This window comes from Oncorhynchus clarkii, chromosome 1 (genome assembly GCF_045791955.1).
Source record: "Oncorhynchus clarkii lewisi isolate Uvic-CL-2024 chromosome 1, UVic_Ocla_1.0, whole genome shotgun sequence".
Taxonomy (NCBI): Eukaryota; Metazoa; Chordata; class Actinopteri; order Salmoniformes; family Salmonidae; genus Oncorhynchus; species Oncorhynchus clarkii.
Window position 1 is genome coordinate 41,062,340 of NC_092147.1, and position 24,635 is coordinate 41,086,974.

The following is a 24,635-nucleotide window of genomic DNA, read 5'->3' on the forward strand; positions in this document are numbered from 1 at the left end:
AACGAGTCACCATATAAGGAGGATTTATAAAGCCAGGCACATTTAATAGTTAGGCTATTGATAATAGATTATAGATACATTTTACCGCTAGTCAATGTCACAGCTGATTTTACCAATCTGTGAGGTAAAGTCGTTAAAGTATTCAATCATTTAGCTGTGTATTTCGGATGGAATCTACACCGAATGTACCAGAGAATGCCGCCACAAATAGAGCTCGTTCTGCATTTTATTTGATGACAGTGTTTCTATTGTTGACCTTAAAATTGACATCTTGGACATCCCATGCCAAATCTCTATAGATATGTGTGATAGCTTGTAGTTTGGATACATACTCTCTGGTGTGTAGTAGTTTAACCTCAGTACTGAGTAGAGTAGATGTCCCTGCACTAAGCACTATAAATATCCCTGTTCAGGGTCTTTAGGGCCTGTTGTCCTGGCTCCTCTGTGTTTAGCTCGGTTGTTATTGACACTGACTAAAATAGGCTAACTGACTGCTACCTTCAATCATAGATTAACAATACCATACCAATTTGTGACATAATTCAGACATACATAACTGTGACATACATACTACATAATACTGACATACACTGTACAAACACATACACTGTACAAAACATATCCCTTTTGCCCTCAGAACAGCCTCAATTCGTCAGAGCGTGGACTCTGAAAGGGGTGAAAAGCATTCTACAGGGATTCTGGCCCATGTTGACTCCAATGCTTCCCACAGTTGTGTCAAGATTGGCTGGATGTGCTTCGGGTGGTGGACCTTTCCTGACATACACACATAAAGCTGTTGAGCGTGAAAAACCCAGCAGCATTGCAGTTCTTGACACACTCAAAAAGCTGCGCTGTCTGTCTTTGTCTAGTAGGGAGATGCCCTGATGAATGTCTTGTCATCTCTGCATCTTGTCTTTGGTATTCAAAGTCAGGCACATGCCCAGGGATTTCAGTCTCAAGCAGCACTCTTGTCCTGACTGAGCTCGCATGCATGCATGCATGGGCTCCCGAGTGGCGCAGAGGTCTGAGGCACTGCATCTCAGTGCAAGAGGCGTCACTACAGTCCCTGGTTTGAATCCAGGCTGTATCACATCCGGCCGTGATTGGGAATCCCATAGGGCGGCGCACAATTGGCCCAGCGTCGTCCGGGTTTGGCCGGGGTAGGCCAGCATTGTAAATAAGAATTAGTTCTTAACTGACTTGCTTAGTTATTAAAAGTTAAATAAATAAATACAAAAATACTACCATACCCCATTCAAAGGCACTGAAGTATTTTGTCACCCATGTCTCAAGGCTTAAAAATGATTCTATAACCTGTCTCCTCCCCTTCATTAACACTGATTTGAAGTGGATTTAACAAGTGACAGTGTATAATTGCCAGAGTGATCGACAATCTCCGTGATGACAAAGTTTCCTGGTACTTTATCAGCCGTTAGTTTGACACCCCTGATCGTGTGCTGCTCCTCCTTGTCTCCTGCAGAAAGTGAGCCCATCGAAGCGATCGCCAAATTTGACTACGTGGGACGCTCGGCCCGCGAGCTGTCCTTCAAGAAGGGCGCCTCCCTGCTGCTGTACCAGCGGGCATCGGACGACTGGTGGGAGGGCCGGCACAACGGCATCGACGGCCTGGTGCCTCACCAGTACATTGTGGTGCAGGACATGTGAGTATGCAGCCAAACGCACAGCTTCTAGAGCTACTATCACATACAGTATGTTACGCTCATGTTCTTATTCCATTTCAGACATCAATGGACTGGTATTATCCATCAATCTGGTGACATGACAATATGTTGAATTAAATCTATTATTTTTCCAAAGACGGTACAATCCAGACAGGCAGTTTTGCACAGGAATTGTTAGTGGGGCAGGATTTGTAGTTGCACAACTTTACGATATGTCACCATCCTTGAAGTCTAGACTCATATTCCCTTACCAATACGTTAGACTGTCGATTAGCGACTCTTGCATGCAGTAAATGTGTCTACATTCTTGAGGAGGACTCCTCAGTACAGCAGTATAACCGCCCTCCTGCATAACTGACCAATCAGTTAATAAATCAATCACGTTGTACTGCTTTTTGTATTGTATTTTTACTCTTAAAACAGAGGAAACCCAACCTCCCTTAATCCCATTTAGGGTCCTTTTTCATAGTGAAAGTGCCGTCACCCGTCCATATTTAATGTTCTCTCTCTGGATTAATCACTGCACTGTCCCCGTCTTGGTGGTCAAGTCCTCCCTGACACTGACTTTGAGGGGCCTTGGCCAAGGCTCTGGGGCTGTGTAAAGCAGGGCCCTGGGCTGCAGGCCTCCGTCCGTCTTTCCCGGGTGTCCTCTAGGGGTCCTTAACTACCCCGTTGGTCATCCTCATCCCCCCCCTGGAGCACCTCTCTTCCCCTGGGAACCGTCCCTCCGCCCCGGGAACCGTCCCTCCGCCCCAGCAACAGTCGCTGCCTAATGGGATGGATCTAAATCCTCATTAAGAGGGCAAGATGGTCAGAAGGCCCCTCCTCCCTCAGTGCTGCGGGTCCTTTTCCAGCTGTCCCTCTGATGGCTGTTTTCTTAGTTAATGGAACGGCCCAGAGAACTTACTGTCCCGTAACATAGCATAATGTACTAGAGGGCTCCGAGACACACGGCCCCATCAAAGGGCCCAGAATAAAGTGATGTCTGGGAGATATCTCGCCCTTTCTCTGTCTCTGTTTAGCAGCCAGGGTATCCTCTTTCAGAGCTGCGCTGTGGGGCCTGGGGAACTCTAAGGCACGACTGAGCAAATTCACAGCATGGTGTGTACTGTCTGAGCACTTGGTTGAAATACAGTAAGATATAGCTTTGCGTATCAGATGGCTGGGCCACGGTCATCCTTCTTGTGATACGTGCACTGCAGCGTGCGTGGTTTATCAGCCAGTCCATTAGTCACCCCTCCACCAGACTCAGTGGCTAGTAAGCAGGTCTGATTGCTGCCACCTGACAGGAACGGGCACCAATTGCAGTGTCTGCAGCTAGCGCTCAGCTCCACTCAGTCACACAGGCAGCCCACTGAGATAAACCAGACAGCTGGCACTGGTCAAGCTGCCTGGCAGTCCTGGACACACCATGACTAATGGCATGCTAATAGATGCAGGCCTATGAGTCAACATGAACCTGGAGGAGAGGCTAGTTAGGTATGATTGACTGAGCTCCTGAGCTCAGTTGGATAGAGCGTGGCACTTGTAACGCCAGGGTTAAGTCGCTTTGGATGAAAGTGTCTGCCAAATGGGTTTTATTATTATTATTATTAACTGAATGCACTGTGGTCAAAAGCTTTCCACTTCTAAGCTTTTTTTGCATAAAAAAAAAAGGGAAACAAATAATTTTTTGTGTGTGTTACAGGGACGATAATTTCTCAGACACACTAAGTCAGAAGGCTGACAGTGAGGCCAGCAGCGGTCATGGAGCTGAGGACAAAGACATGTGTTCAGGCAAAGACATGGGCTCCCCTACAGACACCAAGATCCCTGACGCCTACATTGGCAGGCGAGTTCGACCACATCTGACCTCTATCTCATGTAGTGAGGGTGTATTTATTCAACGGAAGAAGACGGAATTAAACATGGGGGGGCCTACTTGGACGTGCATTTCTCTTTTCTGTTGCAAAATATTTTACAACTTTTTATGCTGCTTGCCCACCTGCCACACACACACACTAGCCTACCGGGGAAGGCAACCCTTGTGTGACCCCCCCCCCAGCACACTGTCTCACTGTGGTATCCTCTCAAGCATTTAGCTAATGTTATATGGCCAAGCCAATAACTGCCTGACTGATGGGGACGGTCTGTCTGCCAGGGCTCTGGCTCGGACTACCACCAGCACCACCACACCCTCTTCTGACTCCACTGTACTGCCTGTGGGCAACTAGAGTTTAAAAGGCAAAAGTGGCACATAAAATGTAAAAAATGAATCTATGAGTTCCAATGAAGGAAAAGACGTTCTGCATTCCGGGCTTTACATCTGGTTACGACTGAGGGGTTATTGGAGTAAGTCATTGCGTCTAGATCAGAATGACCAGATGCTTCCACACTTCGAAACCTGGGCCCGTATTCACAAACGGTCTAGGAAAGTAGAGCTTGCCTTTTTTAGAAAGATATTATGTGGACAGCGGGACCTGATTCTAGATCAGCACTCCTACTCCTCTAAGAGAATGTTTGAATTACGGGCCCTGTTTCCCTGTCCTGTCCCACTCCCACCTACTCTCTCAGCGTAATGGCCAATAGAGTTCTCGTTAATGAGTTGTCCCAGTCAGTGGGTCATTTCAGTTTTCAAATGAGTCAGCTTTAGGGAGTATGTTGTAAATACATTAGAAGTTTTTTTTTTAATGGTGGTGCTTGGTCATTCTCAGACCAGTCCAGGGCTGGTACACACTCACTCTCCTGGTGTATCCTTTTGGCAGGGACTATGTTGGCTTCTGGGAGAGCGCTAGTATTTCCTATTTTTATCTTCCATTCATTGCTGCATTCTAGTTTGTGTGGCGGTGTAGGCGACCTTGGAGAATATACCACTGGCATCTGCCCAAATGCAAGTTAAGATACTGTTTTATTAAAGGGCTTGCTCACTTGTCTCTCTGCTGGAGAGAATGTTGATGAATCATACTGTGTTTTGTAGTATCCTAGCTATGTGTTTCATTCTGCAGATTCAGAGCCTCAGTCACCTTCTCCAATCATGTTCCATAGTCATTTCCTGTCTCTCCCCTCCCCACACCCCCGCTCCCCACACCCCCGCTCCACATCCCCTCCCTCGCTCCTGGCAGCCCTCCATTTTCTCTTTCTCTCTCTCTCTCTCTCTCTTCTCTCGCTCCTCTCTCTCTTCTCTCGCTCCTCTCTCTCTTGCTCTCTTCTCTCGCTCCTCTCTCTCGCTCTCTTCTCTCGCTCCTCTCTCTCTCTCTCTTCTCTCGCTCCTCTCTCTCTCTCTCTTCTCTCGCTCCTCTCTCTCTCTCTCTTCTCTCGCTCCTCTCTCTCTCTCTCTTCCCTCGCTCCTCTCTCTCTCTCTCTTCTCTCGCTCCTCTCTCTCTCTCTCTTCTCTCGCTCCTCTCTCTCTCTCTTCTCGCTCCTCTCTCTCTCTCTTCTCTCTCTCTCTCGCTACTCTCTCTCTCTCTCTCGCTCCCCTCTCTCTCGCTCCCCTCTCTCTCGCTCCCCTCTCTCTCGCTCCCCTCTCTCTCGCTCCCCTCTCTCGCTCCCCTGCTCCCCCCTCTCGCTCTCTCTCGCTCCCCTCTCTCTCTCTCTCGCTCCCCCCTCTCTCTCTCTCCCCTCTCTCTCTCTCTCTCTCTCGCCCTCTCTCTCTCTCTCTCGCTCCCCTCTCTCTCTCTCTCGCTCCCCTCTCTCTCTCTCTCGCTCCTCTCTCTCTCTCTCTCGCTCCCCTCTCTCTGTCTCTCTCGCTCCCCTCTCTCTCTCTCTCGCTCCCCTCTCTCTCTCTCTCGCTCCCCTCTCTCGCTCTCCTCTCGCTCTCCTCTCTCGCTCCCCTCTCTCTCGCTCCCCTCTCTCTCTCGCTCCCCTCTCTCTCTCGCTCCCCTCTCTCTCTCGCTCCCCTCTCTCTCTCGCTCGCCCCTCTCTCTCGCTCCCCTCTCTCTCTCGCTCGCCCCTCTCTCTCGCTCGCCCCTCTCTCTCTCTCGCTCGCCCCTCTCTCTCTCTCGCTCGCCCCTCTCTCTCTCTCGCTCGCCCCTCTCTCTCTCGCTCGCCCCTCTCTCTCTCTCGCTCGCCCCTCTCTCTCTCTCTCTCTCGCCCCTCTCTCTCGCCCCTCTCTCTCTCTCTCTCGCTCCCCTCTCTCTCGCGCGCTCCCCTCTCTCTCGCGCGCTCCCCTCTCTCTCGCGCGCTCCCCTCTCTCTCGCGCGCTCCCCCCTCTCTCTCGCGCTCCCCTCTCTCTCGCGCTCCCCTCTCTCTCGCGCTCCCCTCTCTCTCGCGCGCTCCCCTCTCTCTCGCGCGCTCCCCTCTCTCTCGCGCGCTCCCCTCTCTCTCGCGCGCTCCCCTCTCTCGCGCGCGCTCCCCTCTCTCTCGCGCGCTCCCCACTCTCTCGCGCGCTCCCCTCTCTCTCGCGCGCTCCCCTCTCTCTCGCGCGCTCCCCTCTCTCTCGCGCGCTCCCCTCTCTCTCGCGCGCTCCCCTCTCTCTCGCGCGCTCCCCTCTCTCTCGCGCGCTCCCCTCTCTCTCGCGCGCTCCCCTCTCTCTCGCGCGCTCCCCTCTCTCTCGCGCGCTCCCCTCTCTCTCGCGCGCTCCCCTCTCTCTCGCGCGCGCCCCTCTCTCTCGCGCGCTCCCCTCTCTCTCGCGCGCTCCCCTCTCTCTCGCGCGCTCCCCTCTCTCTCGCGCGCTCCCCTCTCTCTCGCGCGCTCCCCTCTCTCTCGCACGCTCCCCTCTCGCTCCTCTCTCGCTCCTCTCTCGCTCCCCTCTCTCTCTCCTCTCGCTCCTCTCTCGCTCCTCTCTCGCTCCCCTCTCGCTCCCCTCTCTCTCCTCTCTCGCTCCTCTATCTCTCTCTCTCGCTCTCCTCTCGATCCCCTCTCGCTCCCCTCTCTCTCTCGCTCCCCTCTCGCTCCTCTCTCGCTCCCCTATCGCTCCCCTCTCTCTCTCGCTCCCCTCTCGCTCCCCTCTCTCTCTCGCTCTCCTCTCTCCACTGTTCTATGCAGACATGGCTCGGCACTGTTGAATCATTCATATCTTTGGCTTTATTTAGACATCTACTCCCACTGTTCGCGATCAACAACGATGCACTCACTAGCTATTCAAAAGCCCTGAAGTGCCTGGTATGTCGTCAGGCGATGTACATAATTTCTGTTATACAACTGTGTTAATTACAGCATAGAATTGTAGTCAGTCAGCCAGACATTATTGTATTATCTGGTTTGCATTTGTATGACATCAATAAGATGGGAAGGAATGCCATCATATCAGTGAACCGTTGTCTCTGTATTGTGTTGATAGACAGGAATGCATATCATTTACTGTAGAATCTTGGATGAATAGCTAGTGTATAATAGGGTTTAAAAGTACACAATGAATGTCTATGGGTTGTACTGTAGCAGTTATCTTCCTCCTTATAAGCCTGTTCATAGATTAAGTTGTGATTTTACTCCCCCCTACTGGTCATGATGAGTCCCTGCACTTGTTTACCCCCTGCAGTAACACACTCCTCTCCCAACCCCCAGCCAGTCCTCCATACTGTACCAGAACACATCATGGCCCATATTTAGCTCAATGATGAAGGTCCCTCTCCCTCTGGCTCTTAATGACGGTGGCTGAGACAGTGTTCATTAGGCAGGAATTAGACTGGGACTTGAAACACTCTGAAAAGCCTGGGAGGGATGATTAAGGAATGAATAGCTGCTAGACTCATGAATGACATTTCATGGAGATAAAGGTTTTGTCACAACAATGATATGAGACAGGAAGTGATGTGCAGCTAGCCTGGTCCCACATCTGTTTTGTGCTGTCTTGCCAACTACTATGGTCTTGTAACGACACCAGTTTGGATACTACAACAAGCCAGCCTGCAGTGTTTAGTGCTGATCAGGTTGTGTGATATAACGTTATGACTCACACACACACTTTGCTGTCTCCTGCTAGGCTGGCTGGGTGTTATAAATATGCGGATCAGAGCAGTGTCTTTTTAGAGCCCCGGTAGAAATGACTTGTGTGTGTGCGTGCGCGTGTCTATATCTATGTTCAGGAGGGTGTGTTGAGACAGCCAGGTTCAGATGGAGGACAGCTCTAATGCTGAGCCAGCTGTACCTTCTCCCAGGCAGGGGGCCTGCTGTGGCTGGAGGTGCTGATAATGACCCAGCCTGCAGGCCTCTCAGTGCTGCAGCGTGAGCCCTGCCAGCCCTCACTATACCTGGGCTCTGAACAAGCTACTAGGAGCACTTTGGGACTGCCATATAGGTTTACATCTGAACACTAAATTCAGACAGAAGGCTTCAACAACTCTGCCTGGTGTCTCGATCCACTTAGTGACTAAGAGTCAGTGAGGGACTGTACCTACATTACCACGGCCCGTCTGCAAGACAAGGCAACATTTATAAAGTATAACGCCATAGACCTGCCTAGTTTTAAATAAAGGTTAAATAAAATAACCTGACCTCTGTGTCTTTGCACCACCCCTCCCACGGCAGGCACAGAAAGAGGACGGAGCCCCCATCCCGCCGCCCCCCTGTCCGCCCCAGTGACGTCCACTGCGTAGTGCACTCCCAGCAGATCCACGGGGGCCAGGTTCACACCCCTGAGATGGGTTCTCCGGTGCTGGGTCACTCCTTCAGCCCCCGGGATCTGCTGCGGAGCCGCAACCACGGCCAGCTGCCCATGGACAGCCCAGAGCGCCGGCGGCGTACCGGCCACGGCAGCCTGACCAACATCAGCCGCCACGAGTCGCTGAAGAAGATGGAGAGCCCGCCCATCCGACGCTCCACGAGTTCTGGCCAGTACACAGCCGTGTTCCAGGAGCCCCACCCACACCCGCACAGTGGTGGCGGCAAGCCCCTAGACCCGGAGACCATCGCACAGGTCAGCATCAGCAACGAGGGACGAGCACAGCTCACTCCAGCACCACAGCCCTGCACCGCCCTGTAAACCTAGTCAGTGCTAATTCTGTATTCTGCTCCTGAACACCTCTGTCACATCACTCCCAAACACATTCACAATGACAATCTAGTTGTCATGTTATCAAGATGCTCCTATACAGAGTGACTTACAATAAGTGAAGTCAACAAATGTAGGTGAGACGAGACAACCACATGTCACCATCATTGCAAGTAAAACTTGTTTTAAAGAATTGCTGCTAGCAGCAACCGCAGCGCTAGTAAGAATAACACAAAAAATGTGTTTTTGTTGCTTCATATAGCTTCTGGGATATTGACGTGGAGTTAAATCGCTTTTGAGAATCGAGTATCTATTTTTGTAATGTTCCACACCGTCACACAAGCTGTTAATTTGGTCCGAGTGCCGCTTGTCAGAACAGAAAGTCATTATTTCAAAGCAGGCATCAGTGTCTGCATGGTGATACTTTGTGTCGTTACAGGCCACAATTACCTTATCAGAGCTCTGATTACAATGCGATGCTTCTTGGCGGTAACAGTATGCATTGTGGGAAATCATGAGAAGCCATCAGCAGTGTGAAGAGACTTCTAATTAGGAAGCTGATGGTCAAAAAGAGGATGATGTCTCTCTCCATTGGGTTGTCTGTCTCTGTCTAGTAGGGAGATGCCCTGATGAATGTCTTGTCATCTCTGCATCTTGTCTTTGGTATTCGAAGTCGGGCACATGCCCAGGCATTTCAGTCTCAAGCAGCACTCTTGTGCATGCGCAGAGGTCTGAGGCACTGCATCTCAGTGCAAGAGGCGTCAATACAGTCCCTGTTTCGATTCCAGGCTGTATCACATCGGGCAGTGATTGGGAGTCCCATAAGGATGTCACTGTATATTTATTAACTTCTCTGTCTTTTCCCTCTCTGTTTACCTACCGCTCGCTCTCTCTCCCTTCAGGACATAGAGGAAACAATGAACACGGCGCTGAACGAGCTGCGGGAGCTCGAGAGGCAGAGTTCGGCCAAGCACGCCCCCGACGTGGTGCTGGACACTCTGGAGCAGAGGCAGTCGACTGGGGGCCCCACCCCAGCTAGTTCCAGCGAGTCCCTCAGCCCCCTCCACAACATCCTGCTGAGGGCCCAGACCGGCGAGGCCGTTGGGGCGCCGATGCGCCGCAGCACCAGCTCCTCCAGTGACACCATGAGCACCTTCAAGCCGGTGGTGGTGCCCCGCATGGGGGTGCAGCTCAAGCCGCCCGCTCTGAGACCAAAGCCCCTGGTCCTGCCCAAGACGGGCCCGACCCACCTCCCCGCCGCACCCCCTCCCCAGGACCCCCTGGACAAGTCGTGCACCATGTGAACGCTGAACTCTGGGACGGGAGCAGAGGCCAATGGGAGAAGGGCTCTGAGTCTAGATACAGTAGCAACATGTTATCGATGTCTATAGATTCTAATAATAATTATAACATTGTGAGGACAGTATAAGAACAGTTCATTGCCTGGACATTGATTAAAGAGATCTGAGACATTCAAGTAAGCAAGGATGCTGTATTTGTTTTCTTTGCGAGGTGGATTTGTTTTCTTGCAGTGTCTAGAAGTTAACCAGTGTCAAGTAAGTTAACCACATTTATTGACAACGACAACATAGGGATATTCTCTGGTCTGCTAAACAGACTGAACTACCACAAAGAAAAGGGCATGTTTCAGTGTGAATATTTTCAACAGACAAATAGTTTGTCAAGATCATGTGGAAAATACTGTAGAATCTGCTGAAATGCCTTGCATCACTAGATAAGTCAACTTTTTCTTCATCATTACTATATACAGTAACAAATCACAAAGGCTTCCTTCGAGGTTACAGAAACTAGAGAACTACAAAAGAATGAACGCTAAAGAAACGAAGTGGTGCACGTTTTGTTTACTACTCAGCCAGGGGAACTATGGGAAATGTAGTCCGTGTCGGCTGTGACTGGAGTTCGCTTCTCACTTAGATGAAAAATACTTAGGTTTAGAGTACTGATCGTAAGGCCTTACTGCCACTCAGAAATATAAGCTGTCAATAGTGTTCAAACCACCAATCGAAAGCTGCTGGAAGTATGGGTGTAGCTAACTAATGTTTATAGCTGAGATTGAAACAGAGACTGAAGCAGGGAGTGGAAGAGTCCAGATATGTGTGTGATTATAAGGGTACACTCATATATATATATATATATATATATATATATATATATATATATATATATATATATATATATATATATATATATATATATATATATATATATATATATATATATATATATATATATATATTATGAAAACTTGTACAAGATATAAGTTGTACATGTTGATTTCACATGGCTTTATTTTAACACAGCAGCATCGTTCTAAACAAGGTCTGGAGGGAGACAAGGATACAACCACTATGTGAAATATTACCCATTATGGAAATTCTGTGAAAATTGTTATATACTCCTAAAGACCTGTGTCGAACCTTCGTTGGCCTTCTGTTTTTAGAATCAAGGGGCCGGTTGAGAATGGTTTGCTGTACTATAGACGCCCCACAATGCATATGACCAATGTTATACACAACACACAAGAGCTTGCTTTACTGTACAACAACACACAATGCCTGGCTTTCTCTGTCCAAATGAATCATAGTTTTAGAGCATGGATGTTACTCTCTCTTTCTCTCCTTGTGCAAGACTCCAGAAACTTGTGGAAAGACTCACGGCAACTCTCCCAACGACGGAGTGCTGCCAGTAGCCATGGACTAACTGACTGTTACTGTAAAATACTACCTTGTTCATCATACTGCTTCTTGTGTTTCTTGTCAATGTCAGTGTGTGAGGAGCTTTCTATCCCAATAGCCCCCTCTGACCATGTAGGCTAATCCTTGTGTTGTGGATAGAGAGATGGGCTGGTCCATTACTCTGTGGGGGAGATGTGACTGATGTTTAGATTCTCCATCAGGAATTTGTCATTACATGTATGTGATAAACCCCCTCTTGAATGATTTGATTTGGTCCTGGGGAATACATACTCGCATGTTCACTGAAGACCATGTCACATGATGTGGGTGTATGTGACAACTGACCACCAAGGGAACCTACTCATACTGGAACTGAATGCCCCCCTGTTTTCCAATTCTGTGACAGTGCCCTCTAGAAGTCTGTCTGTGTAGCTGAAGAAAGAAGACTGATAGGTGCATGTGTGGGGAAGCTTGCATCTGGTTAAAGAGCAAGGACAAACAAAAACAAATTCCCAATAAGCAATGTTTTCCTTGAAATACAAACTGCAACAGGTTTATTTTTGTCTATTGCAAAACATTTATGTATATTAAAAGTGAATATGATCTGAATTCTGGATTTACAACCCTTTTTTCTGAGTTCTGTAATGTTTATTTGTTTACGATTTTAGTTTTGTTAGAATTGGATAGGATTTTTTGAACAAAGGATGTAGAAATTCAAAAATGTCTTAAGTTGCAGGTGTCCCACCCAAACCCGGATCGTATTCATTCGACACCAAATGGAAGAGAACTGACAAACGGAGGGAGTACCAAGAAGAAACACTCATTTAGTTTTCCGTTTTGCTACAGTGTCTCCTAATGAACATGACCCTGTTGTATTCTGTGTTTTCTCTCTATGCCAATCATACACAGTAGTGTCCTGCCTGTTGACTAACTTTGTGTCCTTGTACATCTGTAGTATGTACACGTGAAAGTGCCTTTGAAAATGTTTTAGAGGAACTTGAACTATGTTCTGTACTGTTGCATTCTCATTTCAGAACCTGTGTTAAGAGCAGTAGGAAGCGAGATGAATGAATTAATAATGATGATGCCATTTTAGAAAAAGTTATTAATTATTGAATAATAAAGATACTGCTTATACATTGTGACAATGCACTTTTATGTATAGAACTGTATATTTGGCATGAAATATCTTAACTTTTAGAGCTATTTGAGGGTTGTTCCTCAAGGGTTTTTCTTTCTAATAAAGGCAATTGTTCAGTCTGAAGTGGTCTTTTGTCCTCTTGTGATAATTAGCACTGTGCATGTTGTCAGCAGCACTCTAAACCTCTGGTCATTGTGTTACAGGATATACTTCACTATTTACAACTAATTTTCAAGTTAATGTACATTATATCTTACTCTGAGGAAAATGGGTACAGTTGAAGTCGGAAGTTTACATACACTTAGGTTGGAGTCATTAACTCGTTTTTCAACCACTCCACACATTTCTTGTTCAAAAAAACTATAGTTTTGTCAAGTTGGTTAGGACATCTACTGTGTGCATGACACATTTTCCAACAATTATTTACAGACAGATTATTTCACTTATTCACAGTATCACAATTCCAGTGGGTCGGAAGTTTAAAGGCACAGTCAACTTAGTGTATGTAACAGCTTGGAAAATTCCAGATGATGTCATGGCTTTAGAAGCTTCTGATAGGCTAATTGACATAATTTGAGTTAATTGGAGGTTTACCTGTGGATGTATTTCAAGGCCGACCTTCAAACTCAGTGCCTCTTTGCTTGACATCATGGGAAAATCAAAAGAAATCAGCCAAGACCTCAGAAAAAGTCTGGTTCATCCTTGGGAGCAATTTCCAAACACCTGAAGGTACCACGTTCATCTGTACAAACAATAGTACGCAAGTATAAACACCATGGGACCACACAGCTGTCATACCGCTCAGGAAGGAGATGTGTTCTCTCTCCTAGAGATGAACATACTTTGGTGTGAAAAGTGCCAATCAATCCCAGAACAACCGCAAAGGACCCTGGGAAGATGCTGGAGGAAACCGCTACAAAACTATCTATTTTCACAGTAAAACGAGTCATATACTGACCAAATCTAAAAGGCCGCTCAACAAGGAAGAAGTCACTGCTCCAAAACTGCCATAATAACGCCAGACTGCGGTTTGCAACTGCACATGGTGGAAAAAATCTTACTTTTTGGAGAAATGTCCTCTGGTCTGATGAAACAAAAATAGATCTGTTTGGCCATAATGACCATTGTTATGTTTGGAGGAAAAAGGGGAAGGCTTGCAACCCGAAGAACACCATCCCAACTGTGAAGCACAGGGGTGGCAGATTCATGTTGTGGGGGTGCACTGCTGAAGGAGGGACAGGTGCACTTCATAAAATAGATGGCATCATGAGGATGGAAAACTATGTTGATATATTGAAGCAACATCTCAAGACATCCGTCAGGAAGTTAAACCTTGGTCGCAAATGTGTCTTCCAAATGAACAATGACCCCAAGCATACTTCCAAAGTTGTGGCAAAATGGCTTAAGGACAACAAAGTCAAGGTATTGGAGTGGCCATCACAAAGCCCTGACCTCTATCCTATACAACATTTGTGGGCAGAACTGAAAAAGTGTGTGTGAGCAAGAAGGCCTACAAACATGACTCGGTTACACCAGCTCTGTCAAGAGGAATGGGCCAAAATTCACCCAACTTATTGTGGGAAGCTTGTGGAAGGCTACCTGAACCGTTTGACCCAAGATAAACAATTTAAAGTCAATGCTACCAAATACTAATTGAATGTATGTAAGCATCTGACCCACTGGGAATGTGATGAAAGAAATAAAATCTGAAATAAATCATTCTCTCTACTATTATTCTGACATTTCACATTCTTAAAATAAAGTGGGGATCCTAACTGACCTAAGACAGGGAATTTTTACTAGGATTACATTTCAGGAATTGTGAAACTGAGTTTAAATATATTTGGCTGAGGTATATGTAAACTTCAGACTTCAACTGTATAAGACCTAAGCTGCTGATATGTTTGAAAGTCCATAAGAATAAACCACACCATTCAATGCACGCAAATTAAGGTGCTACATATAGTAAATGCAATTCAGTTCCTTATTCTCTAGCGGCTAGTCTATATTTACATCTGACGTAGATTTAGTGCTGCTGCTTTATAGTTCCTTCAGAAAGTATTCATGCCCCTTGACTTACTCCACATTTTGCTGTGCTACAGCCTGAATTCAATATTTTTTTCTCCACCACCTACACACGATACCCCATATTGACAAAGTGAAAACATGTTTTTACAAATGTTTAGTAATTTATTAGAAATGTCTCATTTACATAAGTATTCACACCCCTGAGTCAGTACTTTGTAGAAGCAACTTGACAGGTAACAAAAGTTGCCTGCGGAGGTCTATTGTTCATTGCTATACTGTACTGCCATCGTGTGACCATTAGGTATTATTACATGAATTTATGTATTTCATGTTTTACATAACACAGTGGAATAAAAAGCAGAGGTTATGCAAAATCCTATGTTGGTCATATAAACAGAGGACCTGGTGGTGTGAATTTTCAACAACTACCAAATTGTCCATGTTGAAAGCAGAGGTTTAAAGTGTCGTCACTAGGAGCTGGTCACTAGCTTCCACAGTCATAAACCCCGCCTATATCTACTTTAAATGTTAAACCTAACCTTAACCTCACTGCTAACCTTGTGCCTAACCAAAAAGACATAATTATATATTTTTTCATTAATTTTTACAATATTATAGAACGTTTTGACGTTATGGCTGTGAAATCCTGTGGAACCAGGTTTAAAGGGCTTTGACTTTGAGTTTCGTTTCTCCGGAAGCGTGACTGACGTCCAATTGCAAGTTGGGTGAGGTGAGGATCAAAAAATATAATTTCCCCGACCGAAACACGATGTCGTCTGTCGTGTCTCGATATGTAACACAAATTCTGTGTGGAAATCAAGGATGCTTGGACTTCAAGCAGCTTGACCGGATCGTTGGTCAAAAGTTCACTGTTGCAGATGACGTCCTACTTGGAATACTTTGTGACAGAGGAAAATATGCCATCAGTAAAGGCGAAGGAAAGGCCTCGCGTCTCGCTATGAGCCAGAACAGTGTTATTGTTGCAAAGACTTCACTGCGAGTCTGTCAAAGCCCTCCTGGCGATTGTCTTCATTGCGAGAACTTACACTTGTGCAGATACTTTGTATGCGGTAACTGCAGGTTCGGGTAGGTGTCATGTTCTGTGAGACTATAAACATATTTTTTTTTATCTCATAGTGGAACTGCAGATGTTTCATATCATAGGGAAATACTGAGGTCAAATTAGTTTTATATTAGATATTCGGTTCTCTCATCAATAGCTATTGAACCAGGCATACTATGGCTATACAAATTGTATATTCTGTATCGGGTGAATGGAGAACAATCCACTAATTTTATTTTTAATAACAAAATGGAATTAAAATCTTGAATAGTTCTTAGTCACGGCACGCTTTGTTTTATGAAAATCATGTATTCTGAATCAAGGGAGATGGAGGATGGAGTTTAATCCATCTTCCCATGATCCAGGATATATAATTTTCATAGACGGCACGCTTTATTTAAGAGCTATTGAAGATTGAAATCCAGAAAAATAAAATATACATTTCAACAACAAAAAAGGTGTGGATTTTCTCCATCTTCCCTTGATTCAGAATATATCACTTTCATAGTCACGGCACGATTTGTTTACGTGCTATTGACAGAGAGAACTGAATATCCAATATAAAAACATTTTTACCTAAGTGGTAAACCGGATTTAGTAATGTATGTTGATAATTCGGGTGTAGAATCTGCTATTGTTACACTTTGACCACAAACACACCTGTTGTAACTGGCCCTGTGACTCATTTATTTGGTATCTCAAGCAATGAGTATCAGATATAAGCTTTGATTGGACTAGTTAGTGAATAGATATAACAACAACATATTTTTGCTGAGGAGCCAACAGCATTTGTTGACCTGACTAATGCTTGAAAGTTAGTAATGTGACTCTGCTGTTGTCTTGGTTTAATTTGCTCATATTTTGTCAATGTACTTACATTGTTCGCATTTCTCTTTAAACTCAAGGAACAAGTGCAAAAATGCCCACAGTCTAGATTCCCCACACAACACAGCTCTTATAAGGAGTGTGGATCACCATGAGCTGGGGGAGGCAGAGCTGTTTCCACTACTGCTGCAGAACGACCCCTACCTGATGCCTGAGGTGGGTGGCTCTCAAAATGACCAAAGATTGGATAGGTTACTGGGAAGGTTAGCAATAAGGTAATACTGTAAGGTCACCTCCTTACTCTGTAATAGCTGGAATTTCTGCCATACTGTTTATTAAAGGTCAACTGGCCTTTAGAATCAACTTCTCTGGTTTTAAATGGCCTATATGGCATCGATATGAGTCAAACATTAATTATAGTGTCAAAATTGTGAGTTCATCGCGACTTACTAGAGGGTTGCCATGTGGACACTTTGTTGTCAAGTCTGCATGAGTGTAGCCACCCTTTGCCTTGATGACAGCTTTCCACACTCTTGGCATTCTCTCAACCAGCTCACCTGGAATGCTTTTTCAACAGTCTTGAAGGAGTTCCCACATATGCTAAGCAATTGTTGGCTGCTTTTCCTTCACTCTGCGGTCCAACTCCTTCCAAACCATTTCAATTGGGTTGAGATTGGGTGATTGTGGAGGCCATGTCATCTGATGCAGAACTTCATCACTCTCCTTCTTGGTCAAATAGTCCGTACACAGCCTGCAGGTGTGTTGGGTCATTGTCCTGTTGAAAAACAAGTGATAGTCCCACGAAGCACAAAATGCTGTGGGAGCCATGCTGGTTAATAATCTCTTAGAGCTACCCCCTACTTTTTTCAATTTCCTCCTGAAGAAACACCCAACTCTAACTGCCTGTAGCTGCATATTCTTGGTACCATTTGAAAGAAAACACTCTGAAGTTTGTGTAAATGTGAATTGAATGTAGGAGAATATAACACAATAGATCTGGTTTAGATAATACAATGAAAAAAAACATTATTTTTTATTGTTGTATCATCTTTAAAATGAACAAGATAAAACAAACATTCAGATAGGATGATGGGAACAATTTCAGTGAAAAACATAGAGGGCAACAGTACTTGTGCAAAGTTTCAGAATGATAACTTCCAAAATGAGTGTGCTACATGACATTTATCATGAAGTCACCCAGGTGTTCCACACAAGTAGCCCAAATGTACCCAAGTGTCCAAATTGGTGAAGTTATACATTTTGAATGGAATAACTATATACAAAATACCAAAATGGTATTCTGCCCCCCCCCCAAAAAAAATATATACATTTACAAAATAACACTTTCAATATTTGGAAGACCCTCAGTCCTCTACACAATATTATACTGCTGATGCCAGGTGCCATAGCACATCCATGCCTGCAGAAATACATTTGGGCAGATGAACACCACTTGTGGCAGGAGCTGGATGAACCAGCTTCAGTGGGGGATGGACACCTTGGGACTGGGGGCTCTCTTTCAGATTCAGTGTCAATGTGAAAGAAAATGTTCAGTTAGAATAGTTTCACATATGAGCCCTGTATCAACAGGTATAATAAACATATATACAGTGCCTTGCGAAAGTATTCGGCCCCCTTGAACTTTGCGACCTTTTGCCACATTTCAGGCTTCAAACATAAAGATATAAAACTGTATTTTTTTGTGAAGAATCAACAACAAGTGGGACACAATCATGAAGTGGAACGACATTTATTGGATATTTCAAACTTTTTTAACAATTCAAAAACTGAAAAATTGGTTGATAAGGTTGAATAAGGTTGAATATATTATTATAGACCTGCTAGATCTACTGTCTCATTTATATTATGACATTTCAGCTAGATCTACTGTCTCTATTATATTACAACAGACCAGCTGTATCTACTGTCTCCATTTCACTTTGGCCATTGTTGTGGGCCTGCCCTCCCCTCAACAGCCTCAAATAGGCTATTTCATTTCACAAATAATATTTTATATTATTAATTTCATACAACGGCATTAGCATGAGAAGACTTTACCAGTCCAAAACGAAGTCCTCTCCGTTCAAAAAATATTCCTCCAATTGGGAATCGCTAAATAAATCATCCTCGATCAATTTCTTCTAAAATTGTGTGTACATCTGTATATCTAGACTTAGATTTAGCTTTTCCTGACTTAGTCGCCATACTGATTGATTGAATATGCGCTTTACCAAAACAATGCTGTGCGCAACATGCGTTGCTCCTTCCGGTATGAATCATCAATGGCGAATGAACCTCTTTACGCCGGAGTTTACTACATGGGTTGGTCTTCCAACACATAAACATTACATATTGCCGTTTACCTCAGCTCATTGGCTATCTACCCAGCTAGATTTCAAGACGATCAGTGGTCATTGGGTTAAAATACAGTCAATCAACTAAACAGTGGGCAAATCATTGGTGCACAATGATGTCATTACTTGTCTTCAAATCGGTTTCTTTCAGTCAATACGTCCTGCGAAATGACCCAAAACTAGTTGATTGCAATGAAACCAAACATGACTGGAAAAGTCACGTTTTGTGTGTGTATTTACCTCGAATGTGTTGTCGAAAATGGAATGAGACGGAATTCACGACACAAGCGGTTCACAAAATGTTTCGTGTTAGGCTATAAAAATGGATTTTATCAAACAAAAAAACATTCATTGGGTAACAATGAACATTGGTATTGCAAACAGAGGAAGATCGTCAAAGGTAAACAATTTATTTTAATGCAGTTTGTGATTTTGTTACGCCTGTGCTGGTTGAAATAGTTGTTTTTTTATGGGGCTCTATGCTCAGATAATCGCATCGTATTCTTTCGCAGTAAATCCTTTTTTAAATCTGACAACGCAGTTGGATTAGCAAGATTCTAGGCTTTCGAAACATGTGAGACACTTGTATTTTCATGAATGTTTAATATGACTATTTATGTAGCGATCACCGTATGTTGTCGAACCAACCCTACCTTTTCACAACACAATTGATTGGCTCAAATGCATTAAGAAGGAAAATAATTCCACATATTTACTTTTAACTAGGCACACCTGTTAATTGAAATGCATTCCAGGTGATTACCTCATGATGCTGTTTGAGATAATGTGAAGCTGTGAAGGGTGGCTACTTTGAAGAATCTCAAATGTAAAAAAATATATTAATGTTTAACACCTTTTTTTGGTTGCTACATGATTCCATATTTGTTATTTCATTGTTTTGATGTCTTCACTATTATTCTACAATGCAAAAAATAAAGAAAACCCCTGGAATGAATAGGTGTGTCCAAACACCTGGTACTGTACATTACTTCTAAACTAGATTTATTTTCTCACTATATGTTTGAGTGATGATATTTAATTCACAGGCCACATACAAAACCTGGTGGATTTGTTGTTCAGCAGCATCGTGGTCCGTCCTGGAATTCACCTAAACACCATTGATAATGTAATCAGTGCTGTGTGTCTTGTATGTTGTCCGCTTCCACTGTGCCAATGGACTACTATTGGGCAATGTTCCCCCCCCCCAAAAAAAAATCCGCACTGAGCAACTTCCGGTGCGCGTTTACTGTGAACACTGAGGTTGTATCCTCTTTTTCAGTTGCAGGTTTAACAGTGGCCAAGTAGTCTACTGTGGCAATTTGATCATAATGTAGACCTACCAGAGTGGCCTACCATCAGAAACAATGGAGAAAATGCATCCCATAACATTTTAACATGGGAATAGCTGTTCTATCATTCAATCTACAGTAGCAACCAATGTGTGGTGTTCAATGTAGAGACCTTTGAAAAACCCATGCAGGCTTGACATTAACCTGCTTATCCACTTGTCTTTCAGAGAAGGACATGACTGAAAATGTTTGATGCAAGAAACCACTTTCAAAATAAAGATCATTATTATTGCCATACCATTTATTAGAGAATCATAGAAATTATGCTACGTTCTGCCTGTTGGCTACTTAGCATTCAAAAAGTTTCAAAATACAACACTGCCCATTTTAAGACACAAAAAAGCTCTTTACCTGGCTAGTTTTTCAAAGATTTCTAGAAATGCACACATTCTGTGCTCTTGTAGGAAGCAATCACTCCCCCATTATTGACTACAAATTAGCTATAACTGGGCTAATAACTCACCTACTAGTTTAGAATATGAAAAAATGTGCACGTGGCTACATGCAGCTCTCGCTTTCGTCTCAAAACAAGCGCATCTGCTCACTACCGCTCATGCTGTAGCCTAAACACAGTCCAGTTTAAAGTGAATGGCACAGATATGGCAATGGATATTTACATATAGGCCGACTGCAGCTCTTACTGGTTATGGTGCACCGGTCTGTGCCTGTCAATGCAATAGAATCCTACTCCAATGCACTCTGCCTACAAGAAAATCTCTTGCAAAGTTAGTTTTGCATACTATGTTCGTTTTGTTTTGGTATGTAACATTGAAAGTGATTTGATCACAATTCCCACACTAGAGCGAAACGTAAAACTCTAGTGCTTCTCTGAGTGGGCTGATACTACTTCTGCACAGCAGTCGAGGGAAGCTGCTCGCCTGCGCTTGCAGCTTTGAGGCAACATTGCTCCTGGGCCTGAGTGAGTAATGCCAACCAGTCAGTGCCATGCTGGCACGTGTCCCTTGTGAATTAGCCAATCAGAGATCCTAATTCACAGCTATGTTCAACCGTGTGTTTACTGTTGGCTTCTATGACTGTATGGTGACTGTCTGTGTGATATAGGAGCTGAAGTCAGGCTCCTTCATGACCAGTATCTATGATGAGTGGCCTGGAGCTGATCTACTCTGCCATGCCCATCAGGCATTGGCAAACACCTCAGAAGGGATAGAAGGTGATTACTAATAAGACAGTACATCACAAGTGTTTAGTAATATCACCTTTTCAATACGTGTCACACGTCAACTCTTCCTTGTTTTTCTACAGATGGGCAGAATAGATGCTTTTTAAATGGAGTCCTTTGACTGAAAGAAAGGTTGATACTGATGTCTGTATTGGGAGAGACCTTGCACGACAATTAAACAAGACACATCTATAACTTTCTGTCGTCTTTTGTTATTATTGAATCGAATTGTACTGTATGTTCTTCAAACATGTCAGGGAAGTCCTGTCTAATACGGAACACCATACATGAAGGTATAATATTTGCACACTGTTATATCAGCAGAACTACTTTTAAGGTGTAATGTGAAGTATGACTTATTCTACATGGAACTGTTAGACTTGAAAGTTATCAAAACACTGTTTAGAATGTCTACATACTGTATGATGGTGTGTATACAGTATGGAAAGTATATGAATAGAGAAGTTCTACAGCAGTAATTATATAAGATGAGTCTTGACTAGAATACGTTATATGCTGTACATATGAAGTGGGTAAAATGGTACATGTAAACATTATTAAAGTGACCAGTGTTCAATGCCTGTTTATATGTATTAATTGATTATGGATACCCATCACCTGCTACCAAGGCAGAGCAGCTACTCTTCCTGGGGTCCAGCAACATTAAGGCAGTTACATTACCGTGCAAGAGTTTGGGGTCACTTAGAAATGTCCTTGTTTTCCATGAAAACATACATGAAATGAGTTGCAAAATGAATAGGAAACATAGTCAAGACATTGACAAGGTTATAAATAATGATTTTTAATTGAAATAATAACTGTGTCCTTCAAACTTTGCTTTTGTCAAAGAATCCTCCATTTGCAGCAATTACAGCCTTGTAGACCTTTGGCATTCTAGTTGTCAATTTGTTTAGGTAATCTGAAGATATTTCACCCCATGCTTCCTGAAGCACCTCCCACAAGTTGGATTGGCTTGATGGGCACTTCTTACGTACCATACAGTCAAGCTGCTCCCACAACAGCTCAATAGGGTTGACATCCAGTGACTGGCCACTCCATTATAGACACAATACCAGCTGACTGCTTCTTCCCTAAATAGGTATTGCATAGTTTGGAGCTGTGCTTTGGGTCATTGTCCTGTTGTAGGAGGAAATTGGCTCCAATTAAGTGCCATCTACCGGGTATGGCATGGTGTTGCGAAATAGAGTGATAGCCTTTCTTCTTAAAGATCCATTTTACCCTGTACAAATATCCCACTTTACCAACACCAAAGCACCCCCAGACCATCACATTGCCTCCACCATGCTTGCCAGATGGCGTCAAGCACTCCATCCTCTTTTCATTTTTTCTGCGTCTGTCCATAACACTTTTTTTCCAATCTCCCTCTGTCCAGTATCTGTGTTCTTTTGCCCAGCTTTTCTTTTTATTGGCCAGTCTGAGATATGACTTTTTCTTTGCAACTCTGCCTAGAAGGCCAGCATGCCGGAGTTGCCTCTTCGTTGTTGATGTTAAGACTGGGTACTATTTAATGAAGCTGCCAGTTGAGGACTTGTGAGGCGTCTGTTTCTCACACTAGACACTCTAATGTACTTGTCCCCTTGCTCAGTTGTGCACCGGGGCCTCCCACTCCTCTTTCTATTCTGGTTAGAACCAGTTTGCCCTGTTCTGTGAAGGGAGTAGTACACAGCGTTTTACAAGATCTTCAGTTTCTTAGCAATTTCTCGCATGGAATAGCCTTCATTTCTCAGAACAAGAATAGACTGACGAGTTTCATAAGAAATGTATTTGTTTCTGGCCAATTTGAGCCTGTAATCGAACCCACAAATGCTGATGCTCCAGATACTCAACTAGTCTAAAGAAAGACAGTTTTATTGCTTCTTTAATCAGAACAACAGTTTTCAGCTGTGCTAACATAATTCCAAAAGGGTTTTCTAATGATCAGTTAGCTAATCCAAGTTTATAATTTTAAAAGGCTAACACACCGTGCCATTGGAATACAGGAGTGATGGTTGCTGATAATGGGCCTCTGTACGCCTATGTACATATTCCATAAAAAAAATGTTGTTTCCAGCTACAATAGTCATTTACAACATTAACAATGTCTACACTGTATTTCTGATCAATTTGATGTTATTTTAATGGAGAAAGGCAATTTTTTTTATTTAAAAAACAAGGACATTTCTAAGTGACTCAACTTTTGAACGGTGGTGTATATACTATTAATTACATTACATTTCACAAAGCATTAAGTGTGTGCCCTCAGGCCACTACTCTACTACCACATATCTACAACACAAAATCTGCGTGTGTGTGCGTTATCGCTTCACATTCCCCGCTGTTCCATAAGATTAATTTTCATATTTAAACAAAAATATTATTTACTGCTTGCATGAGTTACTTGATGTGGAATAGTACTGTGCGCCTCCCATACTCTGTTCTGACCTCACAGGTCTGTTCACAGTCCCCGGTGGCATGTCTTGTGGGGTATTCATTGGTGTCTGAACTGTGTGCCAGTAGTTTAAACAGACAGTGCGGTGCATTCAACATGCCAATACCTCTCAAAATACACGAAGTGATGAAGTCAATCTCTCCTCTACTTTGAGCCAGGAAAGTTTAACATGGACATATCTTAATGTTAGCTCTGTGTACATTTAAGTCCCTCTTTGTGGCACCTGACCACACGACTAGTGTAATGCTCCGGGTGTCGTGGGTGTGGAGTCAAATGCAGGAGACAGAGAGTTCAATGCTGCGCGTCTTTTAATCGCACCAACGCACCACAGGGTGCTCACAAAAAGTTACGTTCCCACAACACAGGGAATCAAAATGTACAAGGGGAAACAATCCCGACCGGGCACTAACACGTGCCTATACCACAGAGCCGAAGGTTACATAGAAATAATCCCGCACAACAACCAGGCGGGCCGGCTGTCTAATAAAGACAAACTAATTAAACATCCACAGGTGCTACCACTCAACATACAAGGAGGGGGAGGAAAAACAATCAGTGGCAGCTAATAGGCCGGTGACGACGGCCGCCGAGCGCCACCGGCCGGGGAAAGGGAAACACCCTTGGTCGGACTCGTGACAGTACCCCCCCCCCCCCCCCCTGACGCGCGGCTCCCGCAGCGCGCCGACACCGGCCTCGAGGTCGCCCCGGAGGACGAGGCGCAGGGCGATCCGGTTGGAGGCGATGGAAATCCCTCAACATGGAGGGATCCAAGATGTCCCCCACCGGTACCCAGCACCTCTCCTCCGGACCGTACCCCTCCCAGTCCACGAGGTACTGCAGGCCCCTCACCCGGCGTCTTGAGTCCAGAATGGCCCGGATCGTGTACGCCGGGGACCCCTCGATGTCCAGCGGGGGGGGGAGGGACCTCCGGTACCTCACTGTCCTGTAGGGGACCAGCTAC

The 24,635-nt window shown here is 44.6% G+C and overlaps 2 protein-coding genes across 3 annotated transcripts in view; both read left to right on the forward strand.

Annotated features, from left to right (window-relative positions):
- LOC139407090 (SLIT-ROBO Rho GTPase-activating protein 1-like) overlaps positions 1–10,070 on the forward strand; it is a 142,344-nt gene extending 132,274 nt beyond the window's left edge. For both annotated transcript variants that reach the window (XM_071150479.1, XM_071150488.1), the window contains exons 19-22: positions 1,481–1,661; positions 3,370–3,513; positions 8,127–8,514; positions 9,492–10,070. In XM_071150479.1, coding sequence (XP_071006580.1) covers positions 1,481–1,661; positions 3,370–3,513; positions 8,127–8,514; positions 9,492–9,893 — 1,115 coding nt within the window. In that variant the 3' untranslated portion in view covers positions 9,894–10,070. The remainder of the gene's footprint in view (positions 1–1,480; positions 1,662–3,369; positions 3,514–8,126; positions 8,515–9,491) is intronic.
- A 4,820-nt stretch (positions 10,071–14,890) lies between these two features.
- The window catches only part of LOC139407099 (poly (ADP-ribose) polymerase family, member 12a), a 31,899-nt gene continuing 22,154 nt past the window's right edge, over positions 14,891–24,635 (forward strand). Inside the window, exons 1-2 of the mRNA XM_071150499.1 lie at positions 14,891–15,540; positions 16,423–16,558. Of these exons, the coding sequence (XP_071006600.1) occupies positions 15,224–15,540; positions 16,423–16,558 (453 nt within the window). The 5' untranslated portion in view covers positions 14,891–15,223. The remainder of the gene's footprint in view (positions 15,541–16,422; positions 16,559–24,635) is intronic.